The 17,011-nt window shown below is 49.6% G+C and overlaps 5 protein-coding genes across 5 annotated transcripts; 2 read left to right on the top strand and 3 right to left on the bottom strand.

Moving 5' to 3' along the window:
• Positions 1–3,796: 3,796 nt before the first annotated feature.
• On the top strand, positions 3,797–5,460 carry BKA55DRAFT_712784 (uncharacterized protein; the record flags this gene model as incomplete). The annotated part of the gene is made up of 5 exons (XM_046200835.1): positions 3,797–4,071; positions 4,104–4,332; positions 4,371–4,523; positions 4,576–4,875; positions 4,965–5,460. The coding sequence occupies 5 exons, from the start codon at positions 3,797–3,799 to the stop codon at positions 5,436–5,438; spliced, it is 1,431 nt and encodes a 476-aa protein (XP_046043545.1). The 3' UTR covers positions 5,439–5,460.
• A 459-nt stretch (positions 5,461–5,919) lies between these two features.
• Positions 5,920–6,859, bottom strand: BKA55DRAFT_712776 (small GTPase-binding protein; the record flags this gene model as incomplete). The annotated part of the gene is made up of 4 exons (XM_046200834.1): positions 5,920–6,267; positions 6,369–6,599; positions 6,648–6,729; positions 6,831–6,859. The coding sequence occupies 4 exons, from the start codon at positions 6,857–6,859 to the stop codon at positions 5,962–5,964; spliced, it is 648 nt and encodes a 215-aa protein (XP_046043544.1). The 3' UTR covers positions 5,920–5,961.
• Positions 6,860–8,122: 1,263 nt separating this feature from the next.
• On the top strand, positions 8,123–8,851 carry BKA55DRAFT_598368 (uncharacterized protein; the record flags this gene model as incomplete). The annotated part of the gene is made up of 3 exons (XM_046196231.1): positions 8,123–8,350; positions 8,413–8,715; positions 8,813–8,851. The coding sequence occupies 3 exons, from the start codon at positions 8,123–8,125 to the stop codon at positions 8,849–8,851; spliced, it is 570 nt and encodes a 189-aa protein (XP_046043543.1).
• A 2,489-nt stretch (positions 8,852–11,340) lies between these two features.
• Positions 11,341–13,247, bottom strand: BKA55DRAFT_742834 (uncharacterized protein). The gene is made up of 4 exons (XM_046201524.1): positions 12,214–13,247; positions 11,848–12,162; positions 11,521–11,799; positions 11,341–11,436 (listed from the first exon to the last, which is right to left on the bottom strand). Exons 1-3 carry the CDS (start codon positions 12,832–12,834, stop codon positions 11,614–11,616), a joined length of 1,122 nt encoding a protein of 373 aa, XP_046043542.1. The 5' UTR covers positions 12,835–13,247; the 3' UTR covers positions 11,341–11,436; positions 11,521–11,613.
• Positions 13,248–14,666: 1,419 nt separating this feature from the next.
• BKA55DRAFT_624746 (uncharacterized protein) lies at positions 14,667–15,698 on the bottom strand (the record flags this gene model as incomplete). Its single annotated transcript, XM_046196828.1, has 3 exons — positions 14,667–15,213; positions 15,356–15,372; positions 15,426–15,698. The coding sequence occupies 3 exons, from the start codon at positions 15,696–15,698 to the stop codon at positions 15,036–15,038; spliced, it is 468 nt and encodes a 155-aa protein (XP_046043541.1). The 3' UTR covers positions 14,667–15,035.
• Between the last annotated feature and the right edge of the window lie 1,313 nt (positions 15,699–17,011).

The raw sequence follows: 17,011 nt of genomic DNA, 5'->3' as shown, positions 1-17,011 counted from the left end.
ATTTAATACAGGTAGCCGTTCAGTCATGCCATTCCGGTCCTGAGTTGCGCCAGCACGCTAGCTTCCTTCTACAGTAGCTGGTCGTATAGTAGCCGAGTATGTTTACCAGGCAGAGCTGAGTCGACCTTTCTCGAATATCTGCCAACTCCGTCTGGTAGTTTCCTCTCCCTTCGCAGGTCTGCTCTCGTTCGACTGAGAATTGTCATCTTTGCTTTGCTTGTTCCTATGCGTAGTGTGACGTACGGCTCTGTTGCGTGGCAGGCTGACATCTTGGCTATCCTCTGGATTTTGAGCTCACTGTCAGATGGTAGCCAGATGAGCCTAACTCTATTTATGTCTCCTTTGAGCTTTTCTATAGCATCGTATATCTCCCGAATGTGCCCCTGGCCTGATTGCTGGTGAGGGTTACCTATAGCTTGTGCCGCCGATCTGTTACTTGTCAAAATCACTATAACCCGATACTTTATCTCTGGCAGATATTTGAGACCACGAATGATGGCTGCTAGTTCGGCGGTGTACGGGTTGTGTTCTTCTGTTATCCCTAGTGTCACCGAGAAGGTCTCGATGATCTTGCCGGCTCTCGCTAAGGATATAGGGATTCGAACGGTTCCTCCTATGCCGACTAGATCGTTTCTCGCCGAGCTGCTTGTCGCTATTCTTACTGCCCATCCTGCTTTGGCTAACTCTTTGATCTTGTCGTCTTCTTCCCCTTCCTGTCCGCCCAACGTGGCTTGCATGCGTTCTTCCCACGGGGCGAGGGCGAACGGCTGGATGATCTCCATGGTATCTCTCGGTAGCTCTCTGCATACGTCCGCGATGCGCCTAAGCGGAGATATGAATCTCCGGAAAGCTTTGATCCCTCGCAAGAGATTTCGGACCGGATTTGTCCGTGGGAGGGTGTGTATGTCTATCCAGAGTTTACTTGCTCGTCTCCAAAACCGTTCGTAAATGGTCGCTATGTGAGCTTCCGCCTCGGCTACTGCTGTCGCCACACTTGTGAAGGACCCTATGATCGCCTGCGCTCCTACTCTTTGAACTCGATGAACGGCATATGCCGACGCCGTCTTGCACGCATGCATCCAGACATTGGAGGCGTAGTCTACCACAGGAGCCACCATAGCTGTAAAAAGCTGTCTCGTTGTCGAGGGGGCCATTCCCTTCAATCGTCTCAATTCCATCGCCGCTTCTAACCCCTTTGTTGCTGCCCTTGCGATGTGTTGCTTATAGTGAAGGCGCGAGTCCATGACCACCCCAAGAATCTTGACCTGATCCGTTGGGACAACTTTCTCGCCCTTGATGGTGAAAGGTTCCGAGTCTATTCTACCTGTGTATCTGGTGAAATGTATGATCGCCGTCTTTTCTGCTTCAAACGTCGCGCCGCTGCGTCTCTCCCAGTCGAGAGCTTTGTCGATGACCGCTTGGATTCCTCTCCGGTTACTCTGGGCTGTCGGTCCTGACACCCACGCCGTGTAGTCGTCCACGAACGCGATGGCTCCACCGTTCCGATCGATCTGGGTTTGCACCAGGTCTGCATTAAAGAATAGGAACAGTATCGGCGACAAGGGCGACCCCTGCGGAAGTCCTGCTTGTGGTAGAGGTCGGTTTTCGGAACTCTGGCCATTGATGACGATGGTTGCAGTTCGCTCTGAACAAAAGGCATCGATCCAGCGCAAGAGACCCTCGGGGATCCCTCTCGCCTTCATCCGCTGCAGCAACCTCTCTTTGCACACACCATTGTATGCGCCTTTCACGTCGAAACTGACGAGGCTCACGACATGGCGTGAACGCCAAGCCGAGAAGATGTGCTCTTGTAGAAGTACGAGGGCTTGCTCCGCTGACCGCTGCTTGCGCGCACCGAAGTGGTTGGTCGGAAGAAGTCCATGAGTCTCCACCGCGTGGGAGATTCTCTCGGCGACGACCGATTCCAGCACCTTACCCAACGTGGCGAGAAGCGAGATCGGCCTCCACGCTTTCGCGATCGTATAATCATCTTTGCCTGGCTTCTTGAGTGGGATGATTCGAGCATGTCTCCACTGGTCTGGTATCACGCCTTCCTTCAGTGATGCCTGAAAGATGGCGAGGACGTCGTGTTTCACCGAGGGCCAGATCTGCTTCCAGACAATCGCTGGTAGCCCATCTTCTCCTGGTGCCTTCCATGATTTTGTCGCCCACAGTTGACGTTCCACTTCTTCCAAAGTCAGGTCGGGCATCGTTACTGGGGCTCTCTGTTGTCGCGGTCCTTCGTCGTCGATATTGTCTGGCAATGGCGGGAAGAACTTCGGCTTAGTCCTACATACCAAAATCAATTGGAGTAGGATTGATTTATTTTACCCCACATTGCAGGAGGTCGACTTGATTTTCAAAAAGCCATTAGTCAGCGGCAGATTTGACCTTGACGACGGTGGGTCGGCTTGAATTTCTAATTGGTGCTTGCAAATTGGTGGCTTGGAGACGAGTTTCTGGACGCAGCGGGGAATAGGTATGTCGCGGCACAGCATTATGCTGTTAAGACCATGAAGTCGTTTTTGACGCGATGTTTTGAGATGATTGCTACAAAGGTGATGGGTTGAGTAGACTACCGTTACTGAATTTTCCAGAGAGCAATCGAATGCCACGCGCAGATCATCGAGCGGATAAAGTTCACCTATTGGATAAGTTATCACTTAAGCCCTAAGTCAACCAACCAAACACGTTCATTGTCGTGCAAATTGTGTTGGCTTGAAGAGCCTGATTCAAGACTTAGGCGCCCAGGCATCCATGCAGCATGTCTCACGGCTAAGATCTCCTGGAACTGGGTAAAGGCTCACGAAGAAACATGCTCTTCCATAAAAGAGGACAGGCTCATGTGCAGCTACGCCGTCCAGAGCCATGTTAAGTCTCCGTGTTTGATCGTTCTGTATTAGCACTATCTTCATCTACCAAACAAATTTATAGAGCCTGCAATATGGCGGTTTGGACAATTTCTGAAGCTCCTGGGGGAAAGAGAAAACAACCTCGGTCTATGCCGTTTCCGAGTTTCATATAAACCTTGCCGAAGTCTTAAAAACGGCTTGCCTAACCGGATGTAGCCACAATAACCCTTTGATGGGGTAACCAAGGCAGACTTCGACACATGCAAGTCAGTACACAGGGGCTTAATTGCACAGGGCCGCCAGGCGTGCAGTGACACTTGCGACAAACTAACAATGCAGGCCAGCAATTCAAAACGATGGGAACGAACGGGCAATCATTGGCTGTTGTGCCTTCCTCGGTTATAAGGTGACAGGCTTATCTGCCTACCATATGAGCATCAAGTCATCATTAGGCACACCGGCCCACTCCGCGGAGATCGCTGACACCTGACCAGGCTATATTATTGATTAACCCTTAAGTAGAAAACCTCATGCCGTATTACAGGTTTTGGCTGTAACTGAACTTCCCCTCTCCCCTTAAACGATAAATACTAATAAGTTGCTTCCTAGACGGCGGCAGATAAGGTAGATAAAACTGGCAAAATGCGGCATTTTCTTAACTTACATTACCTAAATGTCATTAAACTCTTGCTTCCTGAAACGCAAACCTGCAACAACGCCAAAGCAGTCATGCACCTCTCAGGAGATACGCGGTGCTAGTTTCAGCTGCTGAAGACCAACCCCCACCAACAATACACTCACTACGCGAGACAGGGGCCAGAGGAGAGAAGCGCATACGATGGCTTGCTTATGAAGATATGTACTCTTTAAGTGCGTAAATCGATTAATGGCACATCAGTCACGCGCTGCCGGAGGGGTCTCCTTGTAGCAGTGGGAAGCCTTAAATGGAATGTGGCTCACCCTTTCATCATCAAGAGTCATGGTCCGTTCCTTCTCCCCCTCTTTTACCTTTCGACGTCTTTTATCGCTGTCGTTTCACTCCCCCTGCTTCTCATGTAGTCCTTGTATCGCTTTGCGACGAAGAGGCGCTCTCGACTACTAGAGAATCCAAGGACACCGCCATTTGTATTTTTGACAACGAGACTGATACAGAAGATGAGGACGACGACTCGCAATCAGGCACAGCATCTAAGACCAGCATCGCAGACCATTTGGGTAAGTTCTTTAGCACTGTCGTTCTTTCCGGTATAGGTACTACAGCCTGTATATAGATAGCACGGTCACCAAACGCAGTCCAACTGGGTCAGAGGCCGCCATCGGTATGAATACTACGCCGGCAGTACCTCCGGCTCGAGTGCAAGGCGACCCCATTTGGACACACGACTCACACATGGACCCCTTCGCTGATCCTGAACCGAATCAACAATGTCCTTGTCAGGCGAATCGCACGTCCGCTGGTGACTCGACGGCTTGTACAGATGTCAGCTTTGACGTTCGCCTACTAGCCCCAAAAGTTAGCCATGTCTGGGTGTGTCGGACGAACAACAGCTTGTCCCCGAAGCCACCTGGGCCACCAGCGAGCCGGGCATCATGATAATCGATGCTCTCTCTGACGAAGGATCCTGCCATGGGACACAGAGTAGTCCCGCGCCCCTTCAATGCGCACATACAGTCTTATGGCTGCCACCGCCGAGGAGATGGCTCAGACGCTGCTGCACGATAGCGAAGTGTGGCGAGCACTTCGCGCGATGATGCCATCCCTGGAGCCCGCACTTCATCCCCCCTAGTAAGGCTGTCATCCAAATCACAACAAGAGCAAGACTTCGACCACACAAGCTGCGGATACAGCGATGTCGAGCCCGAGTCCTCGGAGGCTGAATCTGGACCGCCATTTGGAGTCCGAGTATCTCCCCCGTCTCAGGAGTTGCCGTCCTCACATGCACATGAAACGGTGCAGGATAAGGACTGTGACGTAGATACTGAAGACTCTGGCAGTGAGGATGGCCTCGACGTCCAAGAATTTGTGCGTGACCAGGACTATTGTCCTTCGCCTCTAAAAGCTTAGGAATATGGCTCTGGAGACGATTCCGATATTGAAGAACAGCATGGTAGCAAGTGTCTCGCCAAATACGATCGACAAGACGTACCACACAGTTACCGAGAGGGTGTCGAACGTCTGTATGCAGAATTGAAAGTCCAGCGCCATCACAGAGAAGACCAGGCCCCTCCGAGGCTAGCACGTTCCTTGCTCGATTCGAGAAATGGCCTCTCAGTGACGTGTCATTGAAACGCATCACTGAGGGCGACAAGGCGACATTTCAATTGCAGTTTGAATGGACACCTGATCTATGTCAACCGCCTGCCGACGGATCCGTATCGCATCCTAGGACGGGCAGAGGACCGCCTAAGGCCTCGCTTTCGGCTACAAGATCATCCGGTGAAAAGTGGACGTCAGAAGAGGAAGATATTGTGCGCAGGATGAGACAAGATGGCTGTTCTTGGGCCGAGATCCAGCGCACCCTTCCCCATCGTTCCCAGGGCATGATCCAAGTCCGATTCTCGACTAAACTAAAGAAAAAAGGTTGACGAGGTCGGGCATTAGGCTGGGCCGATAGGATATTAAGATTCTATGAAGATAAATGCTATTTTTTCTATTTGCGACTTGGTCTGAACTTTATTGACAAGTGAAATCTCTTTCATGATTTTCTATCCAGTGGTTGGCATTCCATGACTTGCACCCGATACTGCAATCCAACTGACAACAAAGCAAACTTGGTCCGAGTGAGTTTAATATTACCCTCATCTTAATGCCAACAGCTTGTTTTCGCCTGGCGTTGAAAGAACCACCCGTAGTAGCCATTACACAAAGCATCCCACAGCCCGTCCCGCGTAGCCACAAGTTTAGATATTTTCTGTCGGTTGCAGCGGTTGCAATCGATTGAGGGGTTGATTTTATTATGAGTGTAGCATATGCGGTTCATCTGGTCGGCGTACATTCATGTTAAGCATTCAAAATTATTCCTCTCCTATGGCAAGGCGCTCACACTCTCCCACTCAGCTAGAATTGCCGTCGAGGACGCCGCATCTGGATGGTAATGCGAGCAATGTCCTATAGAATAAGACATTTGACATGTCTCTTCAGCCATGTTTTCCGCTTCTTGCGTGGATTCTCCCTCGGCGGACCCAATAGGGCAACCACTGCAGCGTGTTCGAGCACTTGGTTGACTCCCTCGCTTTCCAAGCTGGAGCTTTCAACATACTTGTATGCGCCAATCGTACTCCTCACTTTCTCGCCCATACTTGACGTCACAAACCCTGCTTTTCCACTATCCTGCCCTTGATCACGGCGGTCCTTTCTTAGTCCGACCAGGATAATCGGGGTCACGGGATTAAAGTGGTTGATCTTTGGCAGCCACTGTCCGCTCCACAAGATGATTAGCATTGACTTCTAGGCTTGCGGTCGTGTAGTAGTCGCTGGCGGGTGCGACTAGACGAGGGAGTCTCGGAGATACTAACCGTGTCTTCAACCTCGTCGAGGGAAGGAATTGAATCAATGGCGAAGCAGATAATGAACACGTCCACTTTCATCCATTTCAGAGGATCCAGTCGGCCATATTCGAAAGCCCCGGCGGTATCCCATAGAACCAAGTCCACGACTGTTTCTTTCCCTCTCGCTGTGGTAACGAGGCACTGGTAAGTTCCTGGTACAGATTCGAAGGGCACGGCCTTGGGCAATATCCAAGTCCACTGTTAGCCTTGGGCCTCTTGGGTTCAGCTGTCCTGGCAGGCGCATACCGTGTCTGGAAAGAGGCCGAGAAGAGCAGTTCGGAGACGTGAAGTCTTTCCACAGCAATCATCCCCCACAAAGGTAAGTTTCCTGTGATTTTGTGTTAGGGCACTCGCGATCTACCGCTCACTGCCTCGCTGCGGCTGCTTCTGGAGAGAGAGGTCCTATGAGCAGATGAATCATGTACTTACTTCTTCACAGTATCATTCTCGAAAGCCATTCTAGACTCAATGATGTCGTGTCTTATGCCATGGATATGAAGCGAGAGATTGGCTGGGGAAAGTCCAGGTCGTACAATGGAGTGAGGGAGGAGGCAACGAAATCATAAGCCGGAACCCAGTTGGCCCGCGGCCTAAAGCTCATTCGTCTGGGGGGTTGCTGCAGCTAGGGATGCCTTTTTGACGTCATAAACCCCAACTGACGGGGTAAATTACCGTCAGGCAGTTGCCGGCGTACGGCAACGCGGTTTATGATCCTTATGAAGCAAAGATCGAAGTTGACGATCCTTTGATGCAACTGCCAAGCAGAAGACTTGCCAGTATGTGATTGACCTACATCCCTATTGTCCGTCCCATTTTCAATAAAAGAGGAAATTCACCACCTCTCATTCGCTCATACCCTTGTAAAATCCTCTTTCGCTGAACGAGGGACAGTGTTTTGAGAGATCCTAGCAGAGTTTTTGATTAAAAGTGCGTGATAAACCTTCTCATTGGCTGGTTTATTCTTTCATCGCAACCTGCGCAGCTGGCTTTACTTTTGTGGCGCAGAGCGATACTACCTCCCGAGCACCTATGTGCAAATCGATATCTTGACCGCGCGTGTTTCGTGACCGCATCGTAAAAATACAGCAAGGGCTCTACTGACGCCAGTATAAATGCAACCAAGATTTTGCCCTCCTCGATTGTTTCTCATTCTTGTCAGTCGTCCATTTTTGCCATGATGCATTGACTACTCTGGCGACCCTGACTATCTTCAATCATGTGGCCTCCAAAGCTCCGTGACCATCAGCCTGTGATCATGACGTCGAACAGAATGAAACGACCCATGGCTGCAGCATACTGGATGGCCTCGCTTATTTCATGGCCAACCGCTTGGCATCATTGCGGCCATGGCAAAAAAGCCCAAACCAGCATGGAACGAAGATTATTTGTTGGGCCAATGGCACGATACAGCACTCCAGAGTCCAGCTGCCGTAGGAGCCCAACTACGAGTTATACTCCGTGGTGTCGCCATCATGGTTAATCGAGCCAGTTTCACGTTAACCAAGACCTCATATAGATCTCGATTCTGGCTGAATACCTACTTGACTACCTGGAGCCCTAGTTATTAAATCCTCCAAGCATAGGTACTCATCTGGCTGCTGCTACTGCAAAGGAACTGATTATTCCAACACATACAGTCGGACTTTGAGAGGCACAAGAATAGCCGTCTCTTTGACAGCCTGTTCGAGAACTTCTACGCTCTCTGGAGATTGTTTCAAGACATGCTCCAAGATGAGCATGCTGGTGAAGTATTTATCCTTATTGATGCTCTGGACGAGTGCGACAAATCCATGCGCAAGGCTCTGCTCCGTTATATGAGAAAACTGTTTCAAGCATCCTCAAAACCAACAGAACACTTCAAGTTTCTGCTAACCTGCCGACTTGAGATAAGAGACATTGAATATGAGCTAGCCGGAATTGGCGTATTTTTGAGGATGGACTCGAGCGAAGTTAATGCCGGTCTTCCGATTACATAAACCTCAAGGGTGAGGATCTAGCGCAGAGGAAATAGTATAGCCAAAGCCTGAAAGAAGATGTCAAAAAGGCTTTAAAGAGTCGAGCCGGAGGCACCTTCCTCTGGATGTCTTTGATGGTCAATGAGCTTGAGAGCACACCGAATTATGAGGTTGCAGATAAACTCAAGGATCTTCCCGAGGGGCTTGACGAAACTTACACCAGGATTTTGGACGACAACATTCCGAAGAAGAGGCGGGAGGACGCTCGATTTCTCTTACCCAGCATGGTCGCTGCGTGGCGACCCCTGACCAAAAAGGAGCTAGCGGCCTCATTCGCGTTTTGGAAGACTGGATCAGTAGTGGGTGATCATGATCTTCATGATTACATGGACATATGTGTGTCGTGCAGCTCTATCATCCATCTTGACGTTGCTAGTAATAACGACGAGACTACAGCCAACTTCTGCCACCAATCTGTCAAAGATTTTCTACTGAAAAACCACAGTGGCTTAAGTGGACCGTGGTACCAAACGTCCTCGGATGGCGCGAACCTTCACATGTCCCAGATGTGCTGGCGTTACTTGAGCAGTGATATGTTCTTTCACGGCAGGCTAGTCATCAGTCGCCGGAATAACATGCTGCTCAAAACACCGATGGAGGAGCTGCAAACCCACTTGTACCGGTATTCATTCTTGGAATATGCATCCAGCGAGTGGGCGGACACGCAATAGCAAGTTATCCAGCTATATTAAAGGACTTACAGATCGACACCGTCAGAATTCCAACATTACGCGACGCTTGGTTACTACAGACGGCTAGAAAAGGTGACGAGCAAGAGGTCATCGTCAAGTTGCTGGTTCCCACCGAAGGCATCGATGTGAACTCCAAGGATAAGGATAGAAGGACGCCGCTATTATGGGTCACCGAAAGCGAGCACGAGGACATCGTCAAGCTGCTGCTTGCAAAGGCAAGTGCGAATACGGAAGATACTATTGGTCGACACAATTCTCATTCGCTGCCATGAACGGACATGATACCGTCGCAATGGCAATACTTAGCCATGAAGCCATTGATGTCGACCAAAAAGGTCATTATGGTTCAACACTGTTATCAATAGCTGTACGAAATTGTCTCACACAGATAGTCAAAGTGCTGCTGGCTACTGGACAAGTGAACTTTGACACTCAGGATTGTTTCGGAGGGACTTTATGGTAGAGGGCTAGAAGATATGGAAATACCAACATTAAACAAGCACTGCATGGCTACGCAGAGAAGAGAAGCATAGCAGTTTGTCAAAACGACGAATCTACTGCCATGAGTCTGATATCTCATGACGAGACATCCAGCCGGTGCGATGTTTGGACTTTGACCATTCCGGAAAACGAGGTTTTCTACAAATGCAGAGTTTGCTACGGTGGGGATTTTGACATTTGTTCGGATTGTTATATGATTGGTGGGCGTTGTTTGGGAGACGATCATGAGACGGCTCGAGGGAAAGACAAGGAGGAATGGGTTAGCCTCCTTAGAAATTCGGCGCGCCCTGTGGATTCCCATAGTGGCCGGCTAGCCCAATCCGGTAAGTCATTTGGTGTTAATGTTTGATATGTTCTGTCTTCCCTTCTCAACTTAGTCTTCCCGTCGCCATCGCAAACTTGTATGAATGTATGTATGTATGTATATTTTGCGTCCGGGGGGCCTTCGGCCCCGAAATGTCCCCTATTGGGGCACAGGACGTGCTGAGCTAAGGAGGTCTATCTACTACGAAATGCTATTGGCTGTGAGAGGACCAGTGCTTCGCGACACGAAATTAAGATTCCCGTCAGAATGCAATTTCTGCACAAGGGACAACAGACAACCTTATCTAGCATATCATCGGCACAAAAGGCGTATCGTATCGAGCCTGTTACCCGACAGCGGGAGAGCGAGGCGTAGCTGCCAAATAGCCGCCGCTCATCAAGCCTGATCTTCAGGAAGGCTGTAGTTAGCCTATGAGTGCGGCAGCTCGGGGCTGGCTTCGGGTGGTCACGGTCAGATGAAGAGGATAAAAGGCACACAACGAAGGATGTGCAGGGTAGGAAGGTCACGTCGATCATCGTTGATGGCAGGTATAAGGGAACGGACGGCTCTTAGTACTGCAGATCATGCTTTCATGCCTTTTACATATGCTTTTTCGTACCTTTTTAATGCACATTTTACAGTTTTGACAATAAATTTGAGGACTTATCTCTATCATTCCTAATATTATCATTTGATCATTTGATTACCTGTTTCATGAAGAAAACCCCATCTTAATTGGACTTGAACTTCCCGTGGAAATCAGGTTTTAGTTGGAAGGCTAGGCATTTTACCTACCTGTGTACGACTTCTTCTTGGTGTGTTGTTTGCACCTTCAAAATATCTTTTCACCCAGCACTCCTGCGCAATATAAACAACAGCACCAAAAACCCCGATAAGAAGGGCCAGTCGCGATCTCTTGTAGATAAAGCGCGTCTTTGCGGCTACACCAGCAGGATTGGCGACGCTCAATTTCGGCAGTAGGGCCAGCACAATGTTTTGTTTACCCACACGGCCACTGTCAACTTGCTTTGTCCTCTCCTCCCAATTTTGTGGTCTTCGCTAAGTGGCTCCAGAACCCATCGAAGACGACGGAAACGGCGTCGTGCACCAGCGGTAGAGTGGATATGAGTGCAATCTCAGAATCGTCGTATCGATCGTTGTGATTGCGGGTAGCTAAGCTCGAGGTACAGCGGGAGCTGTTGGCAGAATCTAAAGGCACTAACAAAAAGAAATAGGCCCACCAGTGGTTATCAACAGGCATGGTTCCTGGTATCGCTTCACTGATGTGAGGCTCAGGATGATCTTTCGTCTGAGCCGAAACCGGCCTTCTCCCCGGTCAAAACGGTAAATAAATCAGACCCAATGATGCATAGTTAGGAACAAGTCAATTAATGATAAAAATGCTGCGGATCTACCAACTAAATCCTGGGTATCGATGGTGTATGTAGTAAAGCCTTTGTACAGAGAACGACCTACGTCGGTGGTACGAAAAATCAGGCATTAGTAAAAGTCGAGATTGTGTGCTGAGAGGATTGCGGTATTAGCAAGGTGTACCTCGAGTACCTAGCAAATATGCACCGGAAAGTGGCCTAGGATGGTGTACTTACGGTAGAGGATTTTGAGACTTTCTGCACCGTAGTTGACAAATGATGCAGCATGGCCGCTCATGGGCTCAGGCTTTGCTGCACAGAGTGCGAGCCTTATGGCCGATGTGCTTCTCCAGGTTTCGGGCCGATTGAACTTGCTTTGAGTTGACGCTTCCTTTTCAGTTTGGCATAGTGCAGGCCACATGCATTGCATAGTATCCTCGCCCCATCAGGTCCGCGGCGCCATTCAGGCGTGTCAATTCGGCTGCATTTATGGCATCTGCCAGGGCGGGCCGTACGCTACCAACATGTCAGTTTTGCGCTTTCCCCTTTTATAACCAAACGTACGGCTCGTTGCTTCTTGATTTCCGTCATGCCAAATGAGGGTTGCATAGCATTTGCAGAAATGGGCGCATGGTTCTCCTCCTTGTAAAGACACTTCATCTTCACTCCTTTATGAGTTCGCTCGTTCTGTATCGATGTTTGCAGCAAGCCCTTCACATGTTCCAGAGAACGCTTGATGAGCTCCATGTTACTGAGCATATCGCTGAGTTCCCATTCTGTCGGCAATCTTTCCGGGATAAGGTGAGTCCCGTGCTGCTCACGAGCAATTCGATTGTACGCTTCGGCACAGTGAAGAATGGTGCGGGATGAGGAACTAATCTAGCGGTAGTTAGTGTTACCGATCTCGCATCTCAGCTTATTTCAATTCACTAGACTCAAAGAATCTTGGTAGCTCCAGCTCCCAACTTGCCCATTAACTGGGGCGTCATATATGGCTGGAGGAGCATAATTGTGCCTGGGAGGGATCGGATACGCGGGTAGAGGCATGTGGCGGCCAGGACGTAGTTGTCGGGGCTGATAGGTAACCGGAGCTGGAGGGGGGGGTGGCGGAGGTGGGTGCGCATACACTCCGCTGAGAGGAGGATGAGGCTCCGGTGTCTTCTGCTGCTCGGGGTGGTGATGCTGGAAAGGAATCTCCGCCTTGGCTGAGAGGCTCTGGCTGCTGTCAGAGGCAGGAAAAAGTGACGACAGGCTGGTGAAAGGTGGCCGAGGAGGATCCGAGAAGACAGGAAGAGCATGCTGTCGGAGAGGGAAGGATGAAGCCGGGAGTAGCTGCTGCAAAAATGGTTGCTTCTCGGTCTTGTGTAATGGTTGACGAACAAGTGCGAAAGGAGGGGAAAGGCAGAAACCAGTCTGGATGCTGGAAGGAGGTCTAAAAGCATAAGGGCCTGGCTCGGTGCCTTGAATTACCTCTGAGATGGAGGGCAGCGATTGACGGCTCGGAGACTCATGGTAGTCGTCCTGCTTTCGGGGTTTAATAGAAAATACCATGCTAGAGATGCTAGCACCGCACGAGGGATGAGGATAGTCTGAGAAGAAAACGGTTGAGTTTGATAGTGAGTGGTCGGTGTAGTGAGAGTTGCCGTGGCCGTGGTGGGAGGTTGCCCGATACGGTCTCTTGAGAGGACCCCTTGAGATGGACGAGTGGTATCGATGATGCTGAGAACGGTATGGTTGGGAAAGACGGATTGCTCAGAGATAGTAGCAAAATGGCCGCTCTCTGAGCGAACTGATTGTTACTATGGGGCAGGACAGACAAAATCAAGAGAGGATGCTATAGCAGCTCTTATATTGGGATTCAGATGGATTTCACTGCCTGGCAGAGACAGCCGCTTTCATAGCGGGCCCGTCAACTACCGATCTGGCCTAGTTAGACCCTGGATAGGGTCCCATGCCAGGCGAAGGTGGGGTCCGCGGAAATATCAATAGGCGAGGAAGCAAATAAACATATACTTAAGGCGGCACAAGCCTCCAAGGCGGTCACGACAGGGGTATGGGATCAATCAGAGTCTAATGGTCCCGGGATACATCTATCAACTAGATATGCTCTAGTTAATAGGAGTCATGCCGTTACAGAAGAGTGACTCCGAATTTGATTCTATCGTGACTATCAAATCTTGTAACTCTTATGTACGTGGGGTCAAGTTGGTAACGTGACCTCTTGGAGGTTTGTGCCGCCTAAAGGGATAAGCAGCCTCCCAGAGCCCAGTCTACAATGGATTGTGCTGCAATAAGCATGAGGCTTTCACCTAGATTATTTCATGAATCAGATGTCCAGAGCATCAGTGTCCCCCGCTTGTTGACTATGGTACAGAGTATCCGTACAGTTCTCTCGCTTACCCTGATCGTCTTCCCTGGATGAGATCAAGATCGAGATTGAGTAATTATTGTTGTTGTGGGGGGAGGTGGGAGGTCAATGCGCATCTAGTTCCAGCCCCGTGTCCCCGAAGCGAGTTGTCACGCGCTAGCACGGTCGTAAGACTTGCATGCATTATGCATTCCCAATTGGGCTAAGGCCCATGGTGCTAACTGTCGGGGAAATCGAGGGTCATGAATTTGATCATTTCGTGCAGACGGCTACGAACTCCCTTGCCTAAGGACATTCCAACAGTTTCTGATCGATTTTTCCCTTTGAATTCCTAGGCAAATTAGGAACCCGAGCCATACACACTTTTGAAGGTGAGAGCCTCTCCCAGGTTAGGGTCCTTGAGTTGCTCGTAACGGGGGTATTCCAGCTATGAGCTGCGCCATTTTTGAGGAGGTATGCAACCCATCTTTCACTATAAACAACTCATTTTTGAATAAGACAAATAGACACAAAAAGGCGGAATAGCTCGAGTGGTGTTAGGGACAGTATGTTGATGTGAAAATTGCGTTTTTCTACGTTCAAAGGCGCCAACTCGTGCCCGCAGCTCTCATCCGCCGGAAGATCTGGCGGGCTCGATTTGGGGTCTCAAAGCTCTCGCCACTGTAGGCACTAGGTGACTGCGTTCCTTGAAGGATTGATTCCATGTCATTGATCAAATTGAACAGAATTTGTATGGGGATTTGGTTGAAAATGCTTCATAAAATCTTCAATCCGGAACTTGCACCTCTCGCACTGAGATGATTGCATAAGGCAAGTGGGGTGAGTGATTTTCCTAAAGGCTATGCTGACTGGAGTGATAGTTGGAAACATCATAACTCTAACCAGAGAGTCGGAGAAGATGGCCGCCCGGGAACTGCAGTGGTGAATAAAAAACTACTTTCATACCATAGACGAGAACACAAAGCTAAACTCCCATCATGCAAGGGTCAAGTGGGACGGTGGCAAAAACTCCGCCGGCAGGCAAGGCGGGCACACCTAGGTATGAAAATCCCCCAGTCACCTTGATAGGCCCTTCCTGGTCATGGGCACCAACGCCTGCTGCTATCAGCTTTGCATTTCCTGGAGATGTTGGGCTTCACGATCAATGTGCCATGGTCAAAGATATCAATTGCAAGGCTGAGGGCGATAACCTATTTGAAGAAGTCATACATGGCTCGCTCCAGCTTGTGGGTCTTTTGCGACAAATGCGTTTTAAATGCGGTGATCCACGAGAACCTTATTTTTGAAATAAGTACTATCCGCCCACAAAACCCAGATCTCCATTGAAGTCAAACTGTCCACAATGGTGATAAGGTGGAAACGGCATGTTTTATACCAGATAAATTTACCATCTTGTTGCAGTAAAAGTCGCCGAGAAAGGCGGCGTAGTGAGGTAGGTATTGTGATTATATGTCGCCCGACGAGCGAGTTTGGAACGAGTCGCGTTCTCTGTCGTCGCATAAACCTCCCAGTCGGCTTCGGGCCCGCCGTTTGAGGTATACATAGACATGATGCAGGATCGGCTGAACGCAAGACATCGCAGCAATGCTGGCTAGTAAGACCGCCTCCGCTGCACTGTCGCCTGCTCGAATAAGACAGCGTATGCTCGCAGTTCCATCCTCGCCTTGTTTGACAGGTGACCTGCCTCGCGGGTGGAGGACGTACTCTGCATGGAGCCAAGGCTACTATGAGTGTTTACGTGTTTGAGATTTTGAGTTGCAACAAAAGAGCTGACCTGCTCAGTATCGGGCATCATATAATGGATCCAGTGCCTTTTCTGAGCCGTAGTCTCGCAGGATCGTGCGGTACTTAGGCCATACGCCCAGGAGACATAGAACTCGGTGGGAGGCGGAGGGAATCCAGGGGAGCTCTCTTGCGAGCTGGGCCGCAACGTTGACCTTTCTGAGTCTATCATCTGGCAAGGCTCAGAGCAGTAGGTTGCAGCGTCAGATTGCACCTGCTTGTCGCAGGCAAGGCAAAACTGGTAAGTCCAGAGATCGAAAGCCATGGTGTCTGTGTATATGTGAGGGCAACTGCGGTAACGAGAGCTCTGACTGGTAGACAAGAAGGATTAGGTATACTCGAGGCCCTTTCCCCTATGCCACAAAGGTTAAGATAGGTGTTCAGACGAGCAATCTACCAGTTTCAAGGTGCTAGAGGGTCGTCAAGAATATAACTTCGTAGCAACCAATAGTAGGGAAGAATGTTACAAAAGCAGAAAGGTATAAAGTAGAGAAGCATCATGTCCTAATCAGGCTTAAGATAGTACAATAGCAGACAACCTCTCTACACAAGAGGATGCATTACATGTAGATCTTCCATCGTTAGCGAGCGACCTTTTCTGTTTTTGTTCTTTTAATAATCAAATGACGTCACTAACCTCCAACACCGGGGTCACCCGCAAATCCTTCACCTCAATGCACGTCGTGTGATGTCTTATCTATCGTCATAGCCTCGTACATGGCTTCTTTTGGCCGATGGCAGGTAAGGTACGTGGCAGCATTCCGTCTCGGCTTGGAAAAGTCTTGGTGATATATTTGATGCACCTTGAGAGCATGTCCAAATGGTAGTAGCCAAAGTCATACCCATCCGGCGCCGTCTAGGCGCACAAGACCAGTATGCTCGAGGCACAGCCCCCCGTCAGTGGGCAAGCCGCACGGCGACTGATAGGTGGGCACCCGGATGCCCATTTATCCTAGGGCGCCTGGGCGGGCCCACTGACTAATCGCCACAAAATGCCTCCTCCCATTGGTGCGTGCGAGACGCTCTTGGACCTGCAAGCCCTGAAAGACATTTCTTCCCGTGCGTAATAAGCTTCATTCACGTATGGTATACTTCATGTTATACTCACAGAAATCGCTATGTGGAAAAAATAAAAAAATAAAAATAAAACTAAGAAATAAATCTTAGGTATTCACATCCTCACTGTTATACACCGTTCAACCTTGCTACTCTTAGAATGCAAGGCTTGTTGTTCCTTGCTATCTTTTTCTGCACTTTCCCAGATCTCTCTCATGCCTGTCCTCTTGTTTGCTAGTGGGTTGTTACCCATTTCTCTCGCAGTTTGGGCTTCAACCCGTTTATCTTCTACACTGCACCAGTCCAGATATATCATCATTTCTTTCTTCGTCCACTCTCGAGACCCTGTTGCAGTCACACAACGCTTTGACATCTGCTTAAAGTCTAGGCGTCATTCGTAGCTCTTTTTGTCGTATCTTTGTGGAAGCCCTTTTGCCTTGCGATACTGCTGATTGGTTTTGAAACTGCCGCGGGGCTGTGCGGCGAACTCGCTCGGCAGATGAGCTGGGTGGCTGTTTGTTT

This window comes from Fusarium redolens (assembly GCF_020744475.1).
Source record: "Fusarium redolens strain MPI-CAGE-AT-0023 chromosome Unknown BKA55scaffold_20, whole genome shotgun sequence".
Lineage (NCBI taxonomy): Eukaryota > Fungi > Ascomycota > Sordariomycetes > Hypocreales > Nectriaceae > Fusarium > Fusarium redolens.
This window is presented reverse-complemented; position numbering and strand designations above follow the sequence as displayed.